The 19,022-nt window shown below is 49.1% G+C and overlaps 1 protein-coding gene across 1 annotated transcript; it reads right to left on the bottom strand.

Moving 5' to 3' along the window:
- Positions 1–13,791: 13,791 nt before the first annotated feature.
- Positions 13,792–18,483, bottom strand: BNIP1 (BCL2 interacting protein 1). Its single transcript, XM_039701732.1, has 6 exons — positions 18,386–18,483; positions 18,213–18,305; positions 17,865–17,956; positions 16,981–17,082; positions 16,170–16,288; positions 13,792–14,458 (listed from the first exon to the last, which is right to left on the bottom strand). Exons 1-6 carry the CDS (start codon positions 18,461–18,463, stop codon positions 14,262–14,264), a joined length of 681 nt encoding a protein of 226 aa, XP_039557666.1. The 5' UTR covers positions 18,464–18,483; the 3' UTR covers positions 13,792–14,261.
- Between the last annotated feature and the right edge of the window lie 539 nt (positions 18,484–19,022).

Here is a 19,022-nt window from a genome sequence, read left to right on the forward strand (position 1 = left end):
ACAGAACACATCACTTGAAGCTCTCTCCCTGTCTCCTGCAGTCATTTTAAACGCTGCCACTCCAGCGTTTCCTGCAGCAAAAAAAGACCCATTTGGAGCCAGGATCATCCCGAGCAGCCCCTCAGGCACATCTCCCCCTGCCCTGCACACACCGAGGAAAAATGGGTGATTTCCTCTGCTTCTCATGAAGGAGCTGCTGGAACCTCAAATGAAACAGAAATTATTCCAATGGAGGCTAGATGAATATGCTGAGACAGAAAATAAACTTTTCCCAGTGAGTACCCAGGAAGAGAAATTCACATTAGAAGAGAAAAGCATTTTTAAACCAGCTCTGTGTGTGAGCAGCTGGAGCGCTGACCCCACTGATGTAACACATCCCTTAACTCATCCCTGCTCAAAATAACATTTTTTGGTGTCAGCAAAGAGTCACGATCAAGCAGCTAAATCACAGGTCCGAGCCAGATTGGGCATTTTTCCCAGCCCATTAGAGAGGGGCATCGTGCTGGCAGCAGGTTCAGCTCAGTGCCCACCGTCAGCACTCCAGGGGTTCTCCTACAAAACTTGGGGACTTCACTCAATACCTACTCGGTTTGGAGGGCTGGAAAAATAAATCGTCCTTAAAAAACAAAACAAACAAACAAAAATACATCAAAGCACAATACACAAAAAATACACCCAAAAAAGGCAAAAAAAAAAAACCACAACAAAACAAAACAACCAAAAAAAAAAACCCAAAAACAACCCAAAACCCCCCAAACAAACAAAAAGAAACAAACCCAAAAAACCCCACAAACCCTTGTGAATGGGAATCAATCTTTACATGGTCAAAATAATTTTATTTCTTAGAGTTGGCTAAGATTAATTGATCTTGGGGGACATGCTGGAGCTAAATTATTACTTGTGGACATGGGTAAGCTGAAGGCATGAAAAACTGCTGTGGAGTGGGCAAGGTCAGGAGTTAACAGGCTCAAATGGGGGGAAAAGAAAAGCAGATTTGTTGAGTATCTAAAATTCTGTGAACTGCTCTCAAAACTAGTTAGTAGGACACAAACAATTTAGAGTTTTAGCCCTAGAACCAGCAAATCTGGTTGTTGAACAGGTTATTTCCTCCCACAGTTCAAAACACCTGCTCTCACATTCTCCAGGGGTTCTGGGCCTTTGGAGCAGGTTTGGGGCTCTCTGCTGCCACAAGAACACACCAGAGTTTATTTTAGCACAGCAGATGTTTCCTAAGTAGACTGCATTGTCCTCCAGCAGAAGCTTGGGAATAATCACAGTACTGACTCCTAGAGATTGTCCCCGGGTGCCGTTTTCCTGGCCCAGGATGTTTCTGTACCCAGAGCAGAAGAAAAGCTGCTGTCAGAGCAGTGGAGGAGCAGCACACAGACATGGGCAGTGCTGGCTGGGAGCAAGAGGAACCATTCACAAACAGGTCACCAAAACCAATTCATACTCATTTCAGTCAAATAAACAAGTTTCTTACATTTTTAAGCACAAAAAAAAAAAAAAATCAGGATGAAAACTGCAAACCTAACGGTGCTGAGGAGATAATTCATGTTCTTTCAAAGGAGGAGAATTTCAATCTCACTCGACTCCAGGTCTGCTGTGCTGCTTTGTGCAGCATCACTGCTGCTCCCTGTCTGAGCAGCCCTAGAGGCAGGAGCAGCTCCAGATCCAGCCTGCAGTCACACACTTCGCTTTAATCCACTGCAGCCTCCCCAGGGACAGGGGCAGGGCTGGGGGAGCCACTCTGCTCGTGCCTGGCAGCTCCCGTGCCAGGCTCCAGGGTCCTCCTGGTGTTTATTTCTGGTCCTGAGGGTTAGAGGTGTTTTCCTGTTTGTTCTGGGTTTTATTTGAGCTCCACCAGCCCAGGAAACGATCCCTGTGCATCCTTGGGGATTGCAGGAGGCCCCATCCTGGAGCCACGGACGCCCAGCCCTGCTCAGAATGCAGGTTCAGCACTGCTGTCCTTAGGAACAGCCTTTTCCAAGAAATGCCAAAAAAAATGCTTTATTTAGGCATAATTCTGAAGAAATTCAAGCATAATTGCTGCCATAAAAAGAGATGCTCAACCCTATCTGCCATCCAACACTCATGTGTCCATCTGGGATCAAAAATTCCCCTTTTACATGCACATAGAGAAAAATTAACTTAAAACCCCCTCAAAACCAGTGGGAGCTGCTGATTATTGGCTTTTCTGAGCTGAGGGCCAGAGGTGACCATTTGCCTGGTTAGACACCAATTTAGAGCCCCCCAATATTTCACCTTGAGAACAGAAACCTAAATAACTTCTTATACAATGAGGCATTCAAACTTTTCCACTCAAGTCCTCATTACCTTCAGCATTTCACTTTTGTACACACAAAGATTATTTCCCATGCAACCAGGTGAACATAAAAACTCAGTATTTACCAAAAATCCCAAAAATAAGAGCACACGAGAGGATCACCCCCCATGCAGCACGTGGAAAAAGAGGAACAGCTGTAGGTTAATTTCTAAATATCCTTTTCAATTTTCTTCCTTCCCTGACCACGTTTGTGGTCACACACACCCTGTGTGCCTCAATATTCTGGCTGTGAAAACGCTGAGCTCTGCCCCTTTGATCAGCTCCCGCAGAGCCCTTTCATGTCCTGCTGTCTTCATTAGCTCAGGTTTTAATTGCCGGGCACAGACAGGTGGTGCAAGGTCAGGGCAGGAGCTGACGGATGGCTCTGGGCAGTGCCTGTGCAGATGACAGCCACCAAACCCCTGGCCTTGGGCTGGGATCAGCAGGGCACCGACAGCATCCCACAGCTGCAGCCACCCGGGCCCTGCCAGCCAGGATTTCCTGCCACACTTCCCCACTTAGGGGTTAAAACCTCATTCTGATGAGGTTTTCTAAGCCACACACACACAGAGTTGTTGATCTGAGCACCACCAGCCCTGCCAGCTCCTGGCACCAGCACTGCACCCCAAAACATCCAGAACAAAACATCCCTCAGGTAAAGGCAGGGGTCAGGTCCAGACTGAGCACAGGTGGCTGGGAATGGAGAGGCCATTTCAGCAATTAATTCCCATTTACCCATTAATTAAATAACTCCATTTTGTTATTAAGACCACAAATTTTGCAGATTCTGGTGTGTGCCTTCAAAACTCCCTAGCCCAATGCTTTCAAAAATCTTCTTTGAGATAATTCTTTGGTTTTATCAACCAAGATAACAACATCCCATTCACTTCTCAGGGGGATGCAAGGAGAGGAGGCTCAAAATCAGCTGAGAGAAAAGTGTGAGCTTCAGGTCTTCATTCTGTACTTTTATTTTTTCCTTAAATACAGAATCGATAACTGAATTTTTTTTTGGTTTTTTTGAGTCACTGACATTTTGTGGAAAACTTCTTGGGGGGGAAAAACAAATAAAAATCAGTCTGGGAAAATCCAGCTCTGCAGAGTGCTTGCCATTGCTGCAGCATCCACTGCTTGTTGTTTTGTGGGGTTTTTTTGGGTAAACTCGAGAGTTTTGAGGTCTTGAAATCTAGAAGCCAATTTTAATTGTCATTGCTACAGCATCCACTGCTTGTTGCTTTGTGGCTTTTTTTGGGTAAACTCGAGAGTTTTGAGGTCTTGAAATCTAGAAGCCAATTTTAATTGCAGCTCTGACATTTGTGGAATATTGAGATTATCATTCCATCTGATGTATGGCATTAGAGAGGCAGAGCTCCAGTGAGGAACAAGGATCCTCCATCACCTGGAAAGCTGAAAACACAGGCAGAAATCCCTGCTCTGGATGGAAAAATGGATGGAAAACCTTTGCACAGAGAGGAGCTGACTTTTCAGAAGAGAGAAGGCTTTTGCTGCCCTGAGCTAAAGATAGGATGAGCACAAGCAGCAGCTTTTTAAAGCAGCAGATCCCTCCTTATCACAAACCCCGGGAGGGAGCAGCATTTCCACAGACTGTGCAGTTCCACAGAGCTTTTCCTCCACTCCAGCATCACCCACAGGGTGAATCATCCTGCAGGGATGAGCTTCTCCCTCGTTATTTCCCTGATTTTCTGCCTGGGTACCACAGGCTTGGCCTTCCTTTATCATTTTGACTTTTGACCCTGGGCTGGGGGGCTCTGCTGTGCCCCCAGTGCTGCTTCCCCCCCAGCCCAGGGTGCTTCCCAGGAGGGGCACGGTGCTGATGGATCTGCCAAGACCAAGGGTCAAGTTTATGTTGATCTACAGGTGTCAGGAGAGTATTGATCCTCTGATGAAGGCCCCTGAGAGGTCGCCATAAATCCTCAGGGGATGAAAACCCCACGTAAGTCGCTTGCAGATGTTGCAGGGGGAGGCAGATAAAGGAAAGCAGCTGCCCAGGAAATGTTATCAGACACCCCCAGAGCAGCAGGGGAGGCCACCACTGTGTGTGCTCCAAGCCAGGGTGGCCAAACCTATAAAAAGGTGAAAGCATCAAGCAATTCAGGCCCCTGTCAGGGTAGAAGAAGCTTTTTTAGCTGGAGCTGGGATGGCTTTGGTTTGCTCAGGACTGGAGGCAGCCTCAGCACAGACACCTCGCCCTCTTTGGTCAGCGCTCTGCAGTCATTTCCCTGACAGTGGGGAATTACACCCACCTCTAAAAGTGCTTTTCTGCACAACCACAGAATGGTTTGGGTTGGAAGAGACCTGAAAGATTATCTCATTCCACCCCTGCCATGGCAGGGACACCTCCCACTGTCCCAGGTGCTCCCAGCCCATCCAGCCTGGCCTTGGGCACTGCCAGGGATCCAGGGGCAGCCCCAGCTGCTCTGGGCACTGTGCCAGGGCTGCCCACCCTCACAGGGGGGAATTCCTTCCAATTTCCCCTCTTTCAATTGGAACCCACTCCTCCTTGCCCTGACACTTTCCCAGTGCAGGTCCCTCTCCCTCTCGGACCCTGGAAGGAGCTGTGAGGTCCCCACACACCCTTCCCTGCTCCAGGCTGGGCATTCCCAGCTCTCCCAGCCTGTTCCCAAAGGAAAGGTGCTCCAGTCCCCTTATCAGCCTCGTGGCCTCCTCTGGACTGGCTCCAGCAATTCCATGTCCTTCTGGAATAATTTTAGACTGGGATAACTCAGTCGGAAGGGACCTACAGAGACCATCTCGTCCAATTCCTTGATTTTGCAGACAGAAAACCCCTTGCATCAGCTACAGCCACAGCAGACACAGGATAATAACCCCCTGCTCTGCATTTCCAGCTCCTCAGGCAGCTCGGAAGGTCCCCAAAGCACTTGACAGTGACCCACACCCCCGTGACCCCTGGAGCCAGGGAGCAGGCAGATCCAGCTCAGGGTTCCTGTAACTGGATGGTTTAAGCCCAGCAGCTCTGGCAGAGCGTGATGCTCAATCCCTTTATCATTCTCCTCTCGCTGCAGCAGCCAAAGCCAGGGCTAATTTTAAAAAGCAGCGATATGGGGCTGCTGCAGGAACACACGTTGCAGTTGGCTGCTGGGAATTGGAACAGAAATGGGCACGGACTGCTCTGCATGGCCAGGGTGTTGTGTCCTGACTCTGAGGAGCTGAGTTAAAATGCAGAAGGAGGACCTGCTAGCTTGTTGAAGCCTAAAAGTTACAAAATAAACCTATTTGAGTGATTTTGGGGGATTAATAAACCAAAGACTGAAGTAGGTTCAATGAAAATCAATTAATGATCAAAACCAAAATTTTACCCGACTCTGTTCCTTTGGAAAAATAACCTTTAAACATATTAAATCAAGATAAGATCAGAGCCTTGCATTTCCTCTCTGGTGAGCAGTGACAGAACCCAAGGGAATGCCTGGAGCTGTGCCAGGGGAGGGTTAGGCTGGATTTTAGGAAAAGGTTCTTCCCCAGAGCGTGGTCAGGCACTGTGAGTAAAGAACCTTATCCTAAAATCCAGTCTAAACCTCCCCTGACAGCTTCATTTCTCCCACACCTGCCTGTGAAGCCAAGACTGGAGAAAGTTTTAAAGCCTCCCTGGCTGCCTGTGTTCCATTGTGAGCCCAGGCTCGCTGGAATTGGCAGGGCTTTGTTCAGGGAAGCAGAACTTTATTTCACAGTGCTACCTAGTGGCTTCTGCAATAAATGATCAGCTCCTCAAAATGCTCCTCCAGACAGAACCTCGGTGTGGAGTAAATACAGGTGACAATAAAAATCTAAACTTCCATCACTGCCTGAAATGTTAAATGGTAGGGGGGGAAAGAAAAAAAAAGGGGGAAAAAAAAAAAAGGAAAACGCACTTGCAAATGAATCCCAAGGGTTCCTGAGTGGATATTTAACACATCAACAACCCCATCCCAACTTCCTACAGCTCTATCAGATACCAGGAAAGGAATGATTACATTTATTATATTTACAGCAGGGTTTTTCCTGCCAGGGATGGGCACAGGAACCCAGAGCAAGTGGCACCCACAGCTCTTCAGAGCCTGTCCCTGCCCTCTGCCCCTCTCCCAGCAGCAGTGGGAACCCAGCTCCGTGCTCAGAACTTCTGGGACACTCAGAGTGACAAATCCTCCCCTCCAAAATCCCTTCCAGGCCCCTCTCACCCTCTCCTTTGCCCCATTACAGGGGCTGCTGCACCAATTTCTGCTCAGGATCACCCCTGCTGCCTGTTTAGGTTGATTTTCACACTGATCCATACATTTCCCCTGGCAGAGGAGCAGCTCTGCTGCCCCGTGTTTGCCCACACCAGACAAGGTGCAGCAGCACAAATTAATAAAGTTCTGTTCAAACCTGACAGGATCCAGTGATCCAAGAAAATGTTAAATCCCAGAAAATGTCAAATCCCAGAAAATGATAAATAAATCCCAGAAAATGTTAAATCCCAGAAAATGATAAATGCAAGCCTGAGGCACAGCTGCTGGACCTGACAGTTCTCCTCTATTTAGAAGGGGGAGGAAAGTCCTCGCTTCCCTGGGATCACCAGATGAAAGGAATCATGTAAGTACTAAGTAGTATTAATAGTCCCAGGCACAAAATATATATATGAGAATAATATGGCCAAACAATACTTAACAGTAATTTCCAATAGCAGCGTTTGTATAATGCCATCGACACTCAACTGCTGATAAGCTGGACACACTTAAGGAATTTTAATAAGCCTTTGAAAAGCTTTAACTGATGTGAATTAAGCCCTGAGATAATTCCGACGCAGGGCTATCATTCTTCAGTTAAAAATAATTGATCTTGGATGTAAACGTCACATCTTGTGCCCCGCAGTACAAAGGCACAGAAAATGTCATTTGTCACCAGCAGTGCCCGGGGCTGATGGGCACGTTCTGAGGGACCGGGAACTGCTCCCGTGGGGTCAGGGACGAGGCTGAGACACCCGAATTAACAGAACAGGGGTGCTCATTGCCACAATTCACTGAAATACCCGAATTAACAAAACAGGGGTGCTCACTGCCACAATTCACTGAGACACCCGAATTAACCAATTCACTGATACACGAATTAACAGAACAGGGGTGCTCATTGACAACCTGAATTAATTAATGAGCACACGGTGCTCATTGCCACAATTCACTGATACACGAATTAACAGAACAGGGGTGCTCATTGACACAATTCACTGAGACACCCGAATTAACAATACACGGGTGCTCATCGCTACAATTCATTGATACCCGAATTAATTAATGAGCACGCGAGTGGGTGCTCATTTGTACAATTCACTGATATACCCCAATGAACAACACACGGTGCTCATCGCAATAATTCACTGATACCCGAATTAATTAATGAGCACGCGAGTGGGTGCTCATTTGTACAATTCACTGATATACCCCAATGAACAACACACGGTGCTCATCGCAATAATTCACTGATACCCGAATTAATTAATGAGCACACGAGTGGGTGCTCATTGCTGCAATTCACTGAGCTACCCCAATTAACAACACGGGGGCTCATTGCTACAATTTAGTGATACGCGAATTAATTAATGAGCACATGAGTGGATGCTCATTGCTACAATTCACTGATACCCGAATTAAACCGAATTAATTAATGAGTACACGGTGCTCATTGCTACAATTCACTGAGATATCCGAATAAACAGCACACGAGGGCTCATTGCTACAATTCGCTAATATCCCAATTAATTAATGAGCACACGGTGGGTGCTCATTGCCACAATTCCCTGATACACGAATTAATTAATGAGCACACGGTGGGTGCTCATTGCCACAATTCCCCGAATCCAGTGCCCCGGCCAGGGCACAAAGAGCTGCTGCTATCTTTTGGCTTTAATCCACCAAAATAGCTCCGCTGCCATTGCCCTCTCGCAGGGGCAGAAGCAAAGTTCTCATCCGCAGCTGAGTACTGAACATGAAAGGTTTTTCTCCTTCTATATTTACTGTTTGTTGTTGCTGGAGTGAGGCTTTCTGCACTGGCACTTCCTCACTATCTTGTCTGGAATCCTCTGACAGACACATTTTTTTTGACGAGGTGATAAGACCAGGAAGCTCTTGTTGAGATCTGCAAAACCTAAATATAAACCCACACCTTCACAAAAATTAATTAGCTTTCAGTAATGAGAAGGTAATTTCCCACTTGGTGTCTCTCAGCATGAACATTACATTATTTATTGCTTACAAATTTATTCATCATGAAGTCTGTGAAAGAACAGGAACAAAGTTTGGGTCAAAAAGACCAAAGACAAAACTATTTTAAACAAATCTACAGATAAAGAGAAAACCCAAATAACCTTTCTTTTTCCTCAATTAAAAAAAAATGTATTTGTTTTGAATAGGCAGGTTACTACCACAAGCCAGTGAAAGTCAGGAGCCCCTGACATTAAATTATTGTCATTTTTGCTGTAGATACCTTCAAGCATCACCTCTGTCATTTAAACAAACGGGAAAAATACGATGAAGAAATTGCAAATGCTGCTAAGAAAATCCAAATGAGAAGCAGCAAAAGCAGCAGCTTTTAAGAACACGGCTGAGAAAGGAACCCTTCATTATTTAATCCAAACACTGCATTGATAGATGCATTGATAGATGCATTTCTAGATGCATTTCTAGATGCATTTCTAGATGCATTTCTATGTGTTATATGTTTATCAACTTACAGAACGGGGGAAGGCTTGCTTAGATTTGAAATAGCGAGTTATCATTTTTTAATATATATATTATATTTCTGTGAATATACTGAGCAAGGGGAGCCTTGTTTCTCTTGGAAACATCAAGCTATCATCAGACACAGGACAGGAGGCCGACCGGATCAATAGACTTACTCAATATAGAAAAATCTTATCTTGCTTTCAGGCCGGCTGGCCATAGTGTCAGCGCCCAGCTGCCTCTGACAGAGTTATCTCCCATCAGCGGCGGCAAAACCCGCTCAGAGCGCGGGTGACACCTCCGAGAAGCCCAAAACCCGAAGAGCAGAGTTCAGTCCCGCTGTCCGAGCTGCAGATAAAGGGCAGCGAGCCGCCCTGGCCGCCCTTTGGGGCTTTTTGGGGCAGAGCAGCGCGGCGGGGTCGGGCTCAGGGCTCCGTGCCCGGGGGTGACACCGCAGGGGAACGGGGACAGAGGAGCCGGGGACAGAGGAGCCCGGGGACAGAGGAGCCGGGGACAGAGGAGCCCGGGGACAGAGGAGCCCGGGGACAGAGGAGCCCGGGGACAGAGGAGCCCGGGGACAGAGGAGCCGGGGACAGCCAGCCCAGCCCCGGGGGTCAGCCCCCAAAGCGCCCCCGGGGGTGACACCTCAGAAGAACCGGGGACAGAGGAAGGGGGACAGCTCCCAAATCGTGCCCGGGGGTGACACCACAGAGGAACCGGGGACAGAGGAGCCGGGGTCAGCCCCCAAAGCGCCCCCGGGGGTGGCTCCCGGCCCCGGCGCTGTTGAAAAGAAGGCAGCGAGGAGCTTTCATGTGGTTCTATATATACGCGGCTCTATCTGCGGGGCTGGTGTGCGCTGATGCCCGCCGAGCCGCTCTCCCCGCCCGCCCTTGGGGCGCTTATCGCGGCCCCCGGGGACACACGCGGCTTTATCGGCGGGCCAGGCTCGGAGCAGCCGAGTGGCATTTTCCTTTCATGCCATCCCCGACACCCGGAGCGGGGCAGAGCCTCCGCAGCGCCCGGCGCGGCCCCGGCCGATAAGGGGGATGCGGGAGCCGGCTCTGATGTGGCAGCCGGGGACAAAGGTCGGCAGAGATAGCATCGGATCAGCCTCGCGCTGCAGGGTAAAAATAAAAGGAAGCAAAAGTGGAAGCGGTCTGAGGCTCGGCAAGGTGTCACAGCACTCACGGGGCAGGGGTCACTGTCCCCCAGCTCCAGGGTCACTGCCAGCCCCGTGGCACCGCAGCAGGAGCAGCCAGGGCTGGGGCAGTGTCTGCTGACCTTCACCAGATTTGCTTCTCAACTCGGAGTCACAGAATATTGAGGGTTGGAAGGGACTCACACAGATCACCGAGTCCAATTCTTGAGTAAAAGGCCCAGTCAGCAGCACCAGCTGAGCCCACCAACCCTCCTCTGGCCAGCTGAGCCCACCAACCCCTCCTGACCAGCTGAGCCCACCCACCCTCCTCTGGCCAGCTGAGCCCACCAACTCCAGCCCAATTATTTTTAGTGGCTCTGCAAAGCTGCAGGAGCCTCATGATTCACTCAGCATTTCAGTGCCCAAGGCAACACCTGGGGGTGCTAAACCAAGTGGAGATCTCTGTGAACACAAGAAGAGCCTGGGTCTAAACCAAATTTAGTCAATAAAGATCCCAGTCCCTTCCTCAGAGTGCAGCTCTTTATGTGGGAGAGGATCAAAGCTTCAAGACACAGGTACAGTGAGCTACCACCTCTCTCAATCCATCACCAAAACCTGGCACAAGGTCTTCATCACAGGTTCCTGTGAGAAAACCAAACCTCAGCTCAGTGGAACTGTCATCCCCTTTGTGGCACAGTTTGTACCATTTTATATAAGCTAGCAGATAATAATAAATTGTGTTTGTTCAACAGCCTCAGCCTGACCAAGTCCACGATCAGGTTTTGATAGCAGCAGGATGATTTGAGAGCCTGGTTGTGGTACAAAGCACCTGCAGCCTGTTTGGAGAACAATTCTCACCTCTGTGGAAGAGAAACTCAGCAAGCATTCACTGAGGGACAGAAAGGGCTCTGCAGCAATGAACAATCACCAAGACACCACATCTGGGGAAAACATTTGCTTCAGGTTCTCTTCTGTGAGAATCACACCATTACAAACAGCGTGGCAGAGCAATACTAAAGATTATTACAAACCATTACAAACAGGGTGGCAGAGCAACATCAAAGCTGATTTCCAACCTCCCCTTTTTCCAAGGGAGAGCCCCACATATTTGCAGACAAGCATGCACATGTCCCCTGGATATTCTCAGCCCCCAAAGATTCCAGCCTGGCTTGCTCTGGGCCACTTGGCATGTGATAGCAGCCACGCACATTTGGCAGAGACATTTTTAGAAACCTCCAAGCTATGAATTCACCTTTCCATTTTGGTAAAGTCAGTTATGTGGAAAGCATTTCAAAAGCACAACTTCAAATACAAACTCCATTTCCCCTTGATTCTTGGAGGGGAGGAGGGAATAAATAGTGTTATCCTCTTCATGTGTTTTCCTAGAGTTATCCTGCAATATTTCTGTATTTGATAACACCACAATCAATAATAAAATAATTATGAGTCAAATCAAGTCAGTCTCCCTCAGCACATTTACAGCATATGTTAAATTTCCAATGCTCCTCAGGCCCACGTTTATTGCAACCATTAAAAGGTGACTTTCCAAGGAAATACAAACATAACTGAATGCTCTGGACATGACCCTCTTGCTGCAGATTTCAGGGATGTAAGGGCACCTGCTCCTGCCCACAGGCTTCCCACCATGGCCACGTGGGAACAGAGAGCAGCCAAATATCCAACAGCACTGCCTGGCTCCCGACACTCCAAGGCTTTTCCCCCTTTTTCCACAGGTGCTCAGACAAAGCAAATTTCTCTCAGTGGGCTGGACTCCACAGCAGGACCTTAAATTCACCACAAACCTCCAAGTTCCAAACCTCTGAACGCACTGAGACATCAGAGCTGCCTCATCCTCCTCATCCCTAAGTGGCTCCAGCTGCTCAGCCAACACCCCCAGTCCCCCCTTTGCCTGCAGGACACTTAATGAAGCAGCCCCGGCTAACGAGCAGGAGTTCATTAACCCACTTGATTGCTGCCAGCTGTGTGTCTCAGCCCCACAACTCCACAGCAAGATTTCAGCCCTTTTTAAGCTCCTAGTGGGTCCTTGGTCCGTGTTTTAAGGAAGTGTTGTTCTTCAAAGGAAAAATACTTTTGCTGTAATTGTTTTGTGACAGTAAATCCCACCCTCCACTTGTAGGGAAGGCACCTGGTACCTTTTGGGGGGGAATGGCCCAGGAGTAACAGGAGCACTTCTGTTTGCTTTCACCTGTGTATGAGCCCTTCAGCACAGCCCTGAACACTGCTCCAGAGGCCTGTTTCTGCCTTCCTCCCCAAACACTTTATACTCCTGCAGTCCTGGAGTCCCTGGTCTCAGAAGGACTCCAGCCCTTGGCCTCCAAGCCATGCCCAAGGCCAAAAATGCAGAGGCCATTCCCTTCTCACCATCCCTGATGGCTCTGCTGCACTTGGTAATGCAGAAAATGCTACTCCCTTTCAGAAAACCAACACAATGCCATTTTTTACCCTTCACAACACAACCTCGGGCACACAGCAGCAAGACCCCAAGGCACAACATCTGAGTGCAAATACAAAACCCTCTGCAGACGCAGAAAAACTGCCCAGGCACAACTTTCCACATTCCCTGGATCACACAACCACTGCCTCTTCCCAAAAACGCTGCTCCTGCTCACTTCGCCAAAAAAAAAGAAGAGAAATCAAGTCCTACCTTCACTGCAGGAGCTGGGTCTGTGACCAGGAGCAAGGCAGAGAGCAGAGTGAGTGTGCAGGGAGGTACCTGAGCAGCAGCCAGCCCAGCTGGGCACTGTTAGGGCTGACTGGGGCACCCCACCGTGCCAGGAGGGACCAGGCAACCACCACCAGCTGTGCTCTGCTCTGGGTGCTGCTGAGGCACTGCTGGGCTGCTGCACCAAATCACCCTCCCCACCCAAAGACAAATAACATTTATCTCGCTGTCTCCACTGATTATTCCCTGCCAGGTCTGTGGCCCATCTGGGTGATTCCTGGCTGCCTGGGGAAGGAAATGATTCAAGAACCAAGTGCTGCAGAACAACCTGTTGCATCCTGGAATTTCTCCTCTTCCCCTCTCTCAAAGAATCCAGTAGTCCTTGCTATTTTTTCCCTAATTTCTTTGCCTCTCATTGTCTCTCTGTAAATGCAGGTAGGCTTATTTACAAAGATTGGATTTTTGAAGCTCAGTAATTTCTCTTATTCAAACCCCCAATGTGCACATCAGCAATTTATTTTGTTCTTGGTGCAATTCTGTATCTCAGGAAAGGCTGGGAGGAAGAACTGCCCTGAAATACCAGGAATGAATATGGAAACCACATCCACCCTGTCCAGTCTGCCTGTTCCAGGGCCACAGAACAGGAGTAAAACCCTCCAAGTGCCAAATGCACACCTTGGCAGAAATTTTGTGAAGATAAAGCATGAACTGAAATTATATAAAGAAAAGGAGAAAAAGGGTTTTTGATTTTAGTAGATTGCCAATCTAATTCTCTTAACTATTGTGTGAATTCATAGTAAAAAATGGGGCTCCCATTTTTGCTTTGCTCAGAGCCCTCCCAAAGCCAGAGGGAGAGCCAGGCTGTGTTATGCTCCCAGAAAAACAATCCATAAGTAACCACTGCTGCTAAAAAAAGCAGAATTTTTATACTGAAAGGCTCTTTCAAGCCATTAGACTTTGTTTTTAAACAAAACTCTGTTGACATGAATACAATAAATATTTTATTAATGGAATGTGTGAGTTTCTCTCTTCCATCCTTCCTCTCACTCTCAGCACCTTACACACAGATGTCAGAGCAGCTTCCAGTCCAAGCCAAGGACAAAACTTCATTTCAAGGCAGAAATCAGTGAGAGGCTGAAAGTTCAGACTGGCACCTTTGAGTGCCCAGTCCCTCAAGTGTTTGATTCCCCAAACCTGCAGGCAAACTGGCATTTCTTCTTTCCAAGCATGATCTATCAATCTCTCCTGAGGCAGCTCCCAAGCTCCGTGGGGAAGCACAAATTCCTGCCTGCTCTAACGCTCCTCCAGCTATTGCAATATCCCTTGATTATTCCATTTAAAAGCCCCACCGTTATCAACCATCTCTTTCTGATGATTTTTTTTAATAGTTCAGGGATTGTTGGGATTTTACAAGAACGGGAAGAGTCTCTTTTTGAGGATGTAGAGCACTGTGGCCAGGAAGAGGGCGAGGGCCAGGAAGATGAGCAGCTTGTCCGTCAGCTCCCGGCGGTTGTACTTGGTGATCAGCTTCCTCCCCAGCTGGATGGTGCCAGACATGGACTTGAATTCCTCATTTGCTTCCAGGATGGTTCGGGAAGAATTGGCTGAAATTAAAGAGGAACAGAAAAAAAAAATTAAATCAGCAGGTTGTGCTTTAAAAATACCCAGGAAAATGTGTAAGGATGAGATATTTGGTGCCACAGACAGTGCCTGAGGGATCCTCCTGGGTCAGGCTGACTCGTGGGTGAGACAGACACAGTTCTCACAGCTCAGGGTGCAAAGTGAAATAAGAGCACTGAAAAGCTTCAAGATCCTACTGAAGTTCATGAATTTTGAATTTTTGGGTTAGCAGGTCAAATCTAGTTCAGGTTTTTCAGTCAGCACTGCTGGAAGCAGAGTGAAATAGGAATGGTGCTAGAGAGAGAAATCACCAGCAGCAGCAGGACAGGGTAACAACTGAATATATTAACTGCACCACTGAAAGTGTTCCCCCAGCAGTAAATCAGTATGGACTTGCAGAATTATTCAGCTCAAACAGTTTTTCATAGTAATTTTTGACACGCAGAGCAATTTTTTGCCTAATAAAAATGAGAAGGGTCAGCTAGAAGTGTGTGAGAAAACAAACACATGCCCCAAACTTCTCAGCCTTGCTCCTTTCAAACTGCTAAACAAAAGCAAAAGCCCTGGAATGCCCTTTTTTCTGCTTCACAGAAAGCACAGCCTGCAGGACAGTGCATTACCCCACACTGCTCACAGAAAGGTCAAATCCAGCATTGTCTGGGTCACAAAAACACAGCAGAAATAGGTCTGCAATATTTTGCAGAACTCTTTGTCCCATCCCATCCCATTTCAAGAGGCATTTTGATCCAAGTGAAACAGAATACTTGTTTCCCAGACAAAGCAGAGCTTCCCTGTTCCACAGCCTCAAACACTGCATCCTAGGGAATGCTCAGGAAGCAGGAATTCCCACTACTAACTCAGAACTTGCAGCTGGGTTTTGTAAACGACCTTTGGTAGTTTTTCCCTTGATGAATTCCAAGTGCTGTTCATTCAGAAACAGGGTGAAAAAGTTCCTGCTAAACTGTCCTTTTAATGGGAGAAGGAACATGCTGCTCCTGCAGCAACAAACTGTGCCCAGCTGCCACCCTCAGATGGGGCAGAAAGCAAGGAGGGCAGACTTGTGTTATTTATCCTTGTCTTTAAAGTTCCCTCCTGCCCAAAAGCACAGCTAGGAAGGGGCCCAGGCAGCAGCTTGTGAATGCTCCATGAATCACCAGTTCTGACAGGTCACTTGATTTATGGTTTTAGGAGCTGAAGCCAAGGAACTGGGTGAAATCTTGGTTTCACAGTGCCTGATGCACTGCTGACAGAGCAAGTGACCTCGGGTTCAAGGCACTTGATCTCAGTGTCTCAGCCATCCCAGCTGGAGCCTGACTGGCAGCAGCCTCCAGACACTCCTTGCTCTGTGCAGGGACTGGTATCCAAGCTTTTGTTTCCTCTGCTATCCCCAAATCCCTGCCAGGGCAGTGGCACAGAGTAACACCAAACACACTCCGGGCACTGCGTGAGCTCAGTTTGCTTTTACAAGAAACTCAACCTCATCCTGACTCCTTTTCCTTCTCAGGATCATGGAACAGAAACTCCACACAAAGCACAGAGATATTTCCTGTTTATGTCCAGCTGGTAGAGTTGTTCTGCTGGCCAGTCCTTTAACCATCCTTGTAGCACATTCTCCTCCTCTGCTCCTCTCCCCAGCTGCCAGAGCTGACCAAAGGTGCTGCCATCCTCCCCTCCATGCCCAAACTCCAGCTGTACCTAAGGTCTGCACAGTCTCCTCGCTCTGCTGCACCTGCTGGGACATCATCCTGCTGATGCTCATCAGACTCTCTGTGATGTTGCTTGCACTCTCTGCCAGGCTTTCCTTTGTGGTCTTCCTGAAAAGAGAAAAAAGCAAAGCAGGGAGAGGTAATTTTTTTTGTTTGTTTGTTTGGATGCTCTGGGAAGATGCTGCTGATAGGGAGATGAGACCAACACTTGGCACTGAACATCTCTGCAGCGTACAAAAGACACAGTTGGTTTTCACTGCATAAGAATTTCAGATTATATTCACTAAACAATAAAAATAATCACAAAATATGAAAGTCCTGAGCCCTAACAGCCCAGAATCTCACAGCCCAAACAGCCCTGTACTTCACCACTTGCTCACCCAGGACTGTGTAACTCCACGAGCTGCTGTGGGAGCACCAACACAAACCCATTGTATCATCCTGAGTATCCCAGCTGTTGCTTTCAATACACATCCTGCACACACATCCAGTTCTGGATGTGAAAACAGCTTGGATAATGACCCAGGTCTTGTCTAGAACCTATCTGGAATTAATGTAAAAGACAATATGTAAAGCTATGAAGGTTAATTTATCCCCTTTTCTGCTTAGACATGCCAAGAAAACCTCAATTCATCACAATCCTTAACAGCCCAAATCTCCACAAAAGGGAAATGCATTTATAAAAGAAAAGCTACACTATATAATTAAATAAATCACAAATATGATGTCACTTCCATTTAAAATGAGTGAATATAGGAGTCACTGATTAAATCCCACAGTCCAGTGGAACAGCCCAATACCTTTGTCTCAAGATGTCTCTTCCCTGCAGCAGCTGATCTTTCTCAGAGTTGTCAATAGCAATTTTGCAGGCCAGATTTGCCTTTCTCCAGGCTGCCTGGTTGCTGAAATCACAAGAGCAGAGTGTTGTAACGTGATGGGAACACCTTGCAAGCACAGGCAATTTTCACAAAGCAACCACCACAGTAATTGGGCACTCCTGATACATGCAAGGACCCTCAGAATCCAATACTTGGGCTGGAAAATACTTCCAAGATCATCAAGTCCAAGTTGTGCCCAATCCCCACCTTGTCACGAGCCCAGAGCACTCCAGTGCCACCAGGGATGGGGATCCAAACCTCCCTGGGCAGTTCCAGTGCCTGAGCACCCTTTCCATGGGGAAATTCCTGCTGTGCCCACCCTGAGCCTGCCCTGGAACAACTTGAGGCAGTTTCCTGTCATCCTGGATGCCCCCCTGGCTGTTCTCTCCTGTCAGGAGCTGTGCAGAGCCAGGCAACTCTGGCTCTCCTGAGCCTCCTTTTCTCCAGGCTGAGCCCCTTCCCAGCTCCCTCAGCCCCCCACTTTCTCTGTATTCCTACACACAACAACAACATTCTATCCTGACATTCCCACTCATCAGTGTAGCATTTAAGAACCACGGGAAGAAGAAAACTGAGCCAGCTGTCAAACAACCCACTCCTAAGCCACCTTCTTTGAGCTCAAAGGGACAGACCAGAGTCAGGAAGCCAGGACAGGAGAAGGGAGCTGAACCCTTCCTGTTCCTGATCTCTTCATCTGGGACAAAACACGTGTCAGGGTCTGTGCTGCCAAACGAGACTCCGAGAGACGCTGCATTAGAGCCAGCCAATCTCTGTTCCAGCGGGCTTGGGAACAGCCCCAGACCCACCTGAGCATCTGCTTCTTGTGGTTCTCCACCTCCCGCAGCAAGGCTTGTTTCTCCGACTCCTTGTCCTGCTCCTTCGCCATCTGCTCCAGCTCCTTTGGCCGAGAGCACAAACACCAGAGCCTCACCAACCACCCGCAGCTCGCACAGCCCAGCCCAGGCCGGGGAGAGGATTCGGAGCAGATTTATCCGATAAACCCCCGGCCCAGGGCTGCGACTCCCCAAATCCCAGGCGGAAATCCCAAACCCCAGGCCGGAATCCCCCCAAACCCCGGCCGGAACCCACAGCCGGGATCCTCCAGCCCTAAACCGGAGCCCGGAGCACAGCTCGGTGCCGGCCGGGCCCCTCACCTGGATGCGGCCGCGGAGGTGCCGGAACTTCTCCTTCACGGCGGCATTGAGCTCCGTGAGGGCGCTGAGCGGCCCCGGGCAGTCCCGGATGTCCTGGAACACAACGGCGCGGTCAGCGCGGGCCCGGCTCTCCCCGAGGCCGTGCCGGGGTGTCCCGGGGCTGGCGGCGGTACCTGCACGGCCGCCTTGATCTCCAGGTCGAACTTGACGATCTCCTGGTGGCAGACCCGCAGCGGCACCGCCGCCGCCATCTTGGCCGGGCCGGGCCGGGCCGGGCCGGGCTCGGGGTGCCCTGAGCCGCCGTGTCCAAATTGCTGCTCCCAAAGGAGGAACAGCGGAATTCCAGGATCACTGCGGCGATAAAACACCTCCGAAACCCATCGAGCCCAAGCTGTGCTCCATCCCCACCTGGTCCCCAGCCCAGAGCACCCAGTGCCACCTCCAGCCCTTCCTGGGACACTCCAGGGATGGGCTCTCCCAACCACCTCAGTACTCCAGGCACAGTGAGGATAAAACTGCCACACTCCACAGCCTTCCTGGGACACTCCAGGGATGGGGATCCAACCCTCCCTGGGCAGTTCCAGTGCCTGAGCCCCCTTTCCATGGGGAAATTCCTGCTGTGCCCACCCTGAGCTGCCCTGGCCCAGCCTGAGGCCGTTCCCTCTGCTCCTGTCCCTGTCCCCTCCTGGCAGGAGCTGTGCAGAGCCAGGAGATTCCCTGGAGCAGTTCCAGGTTTACATCCTTGAGCCCCCTTGGATTCCTGGCCAAGGCTGACACTGCTCAGGAGCAGGGTGGGGGAACACCAGGTCG

Source organism: Passer montanus, unplaced genomic scaffold (assembly GCF_014805655.1).
Source record: "Passer montanus isolate IOZ18808 unplaced genomic scaffold, ASM1480565v1 scaffold15, whole genome shotgun sequence".
Taxonomy (NCBI): Eukaryota; Metazoa; Chordata; class Aves; order Passeriformes; family Passeridae; genus Passer; species Passer montanus.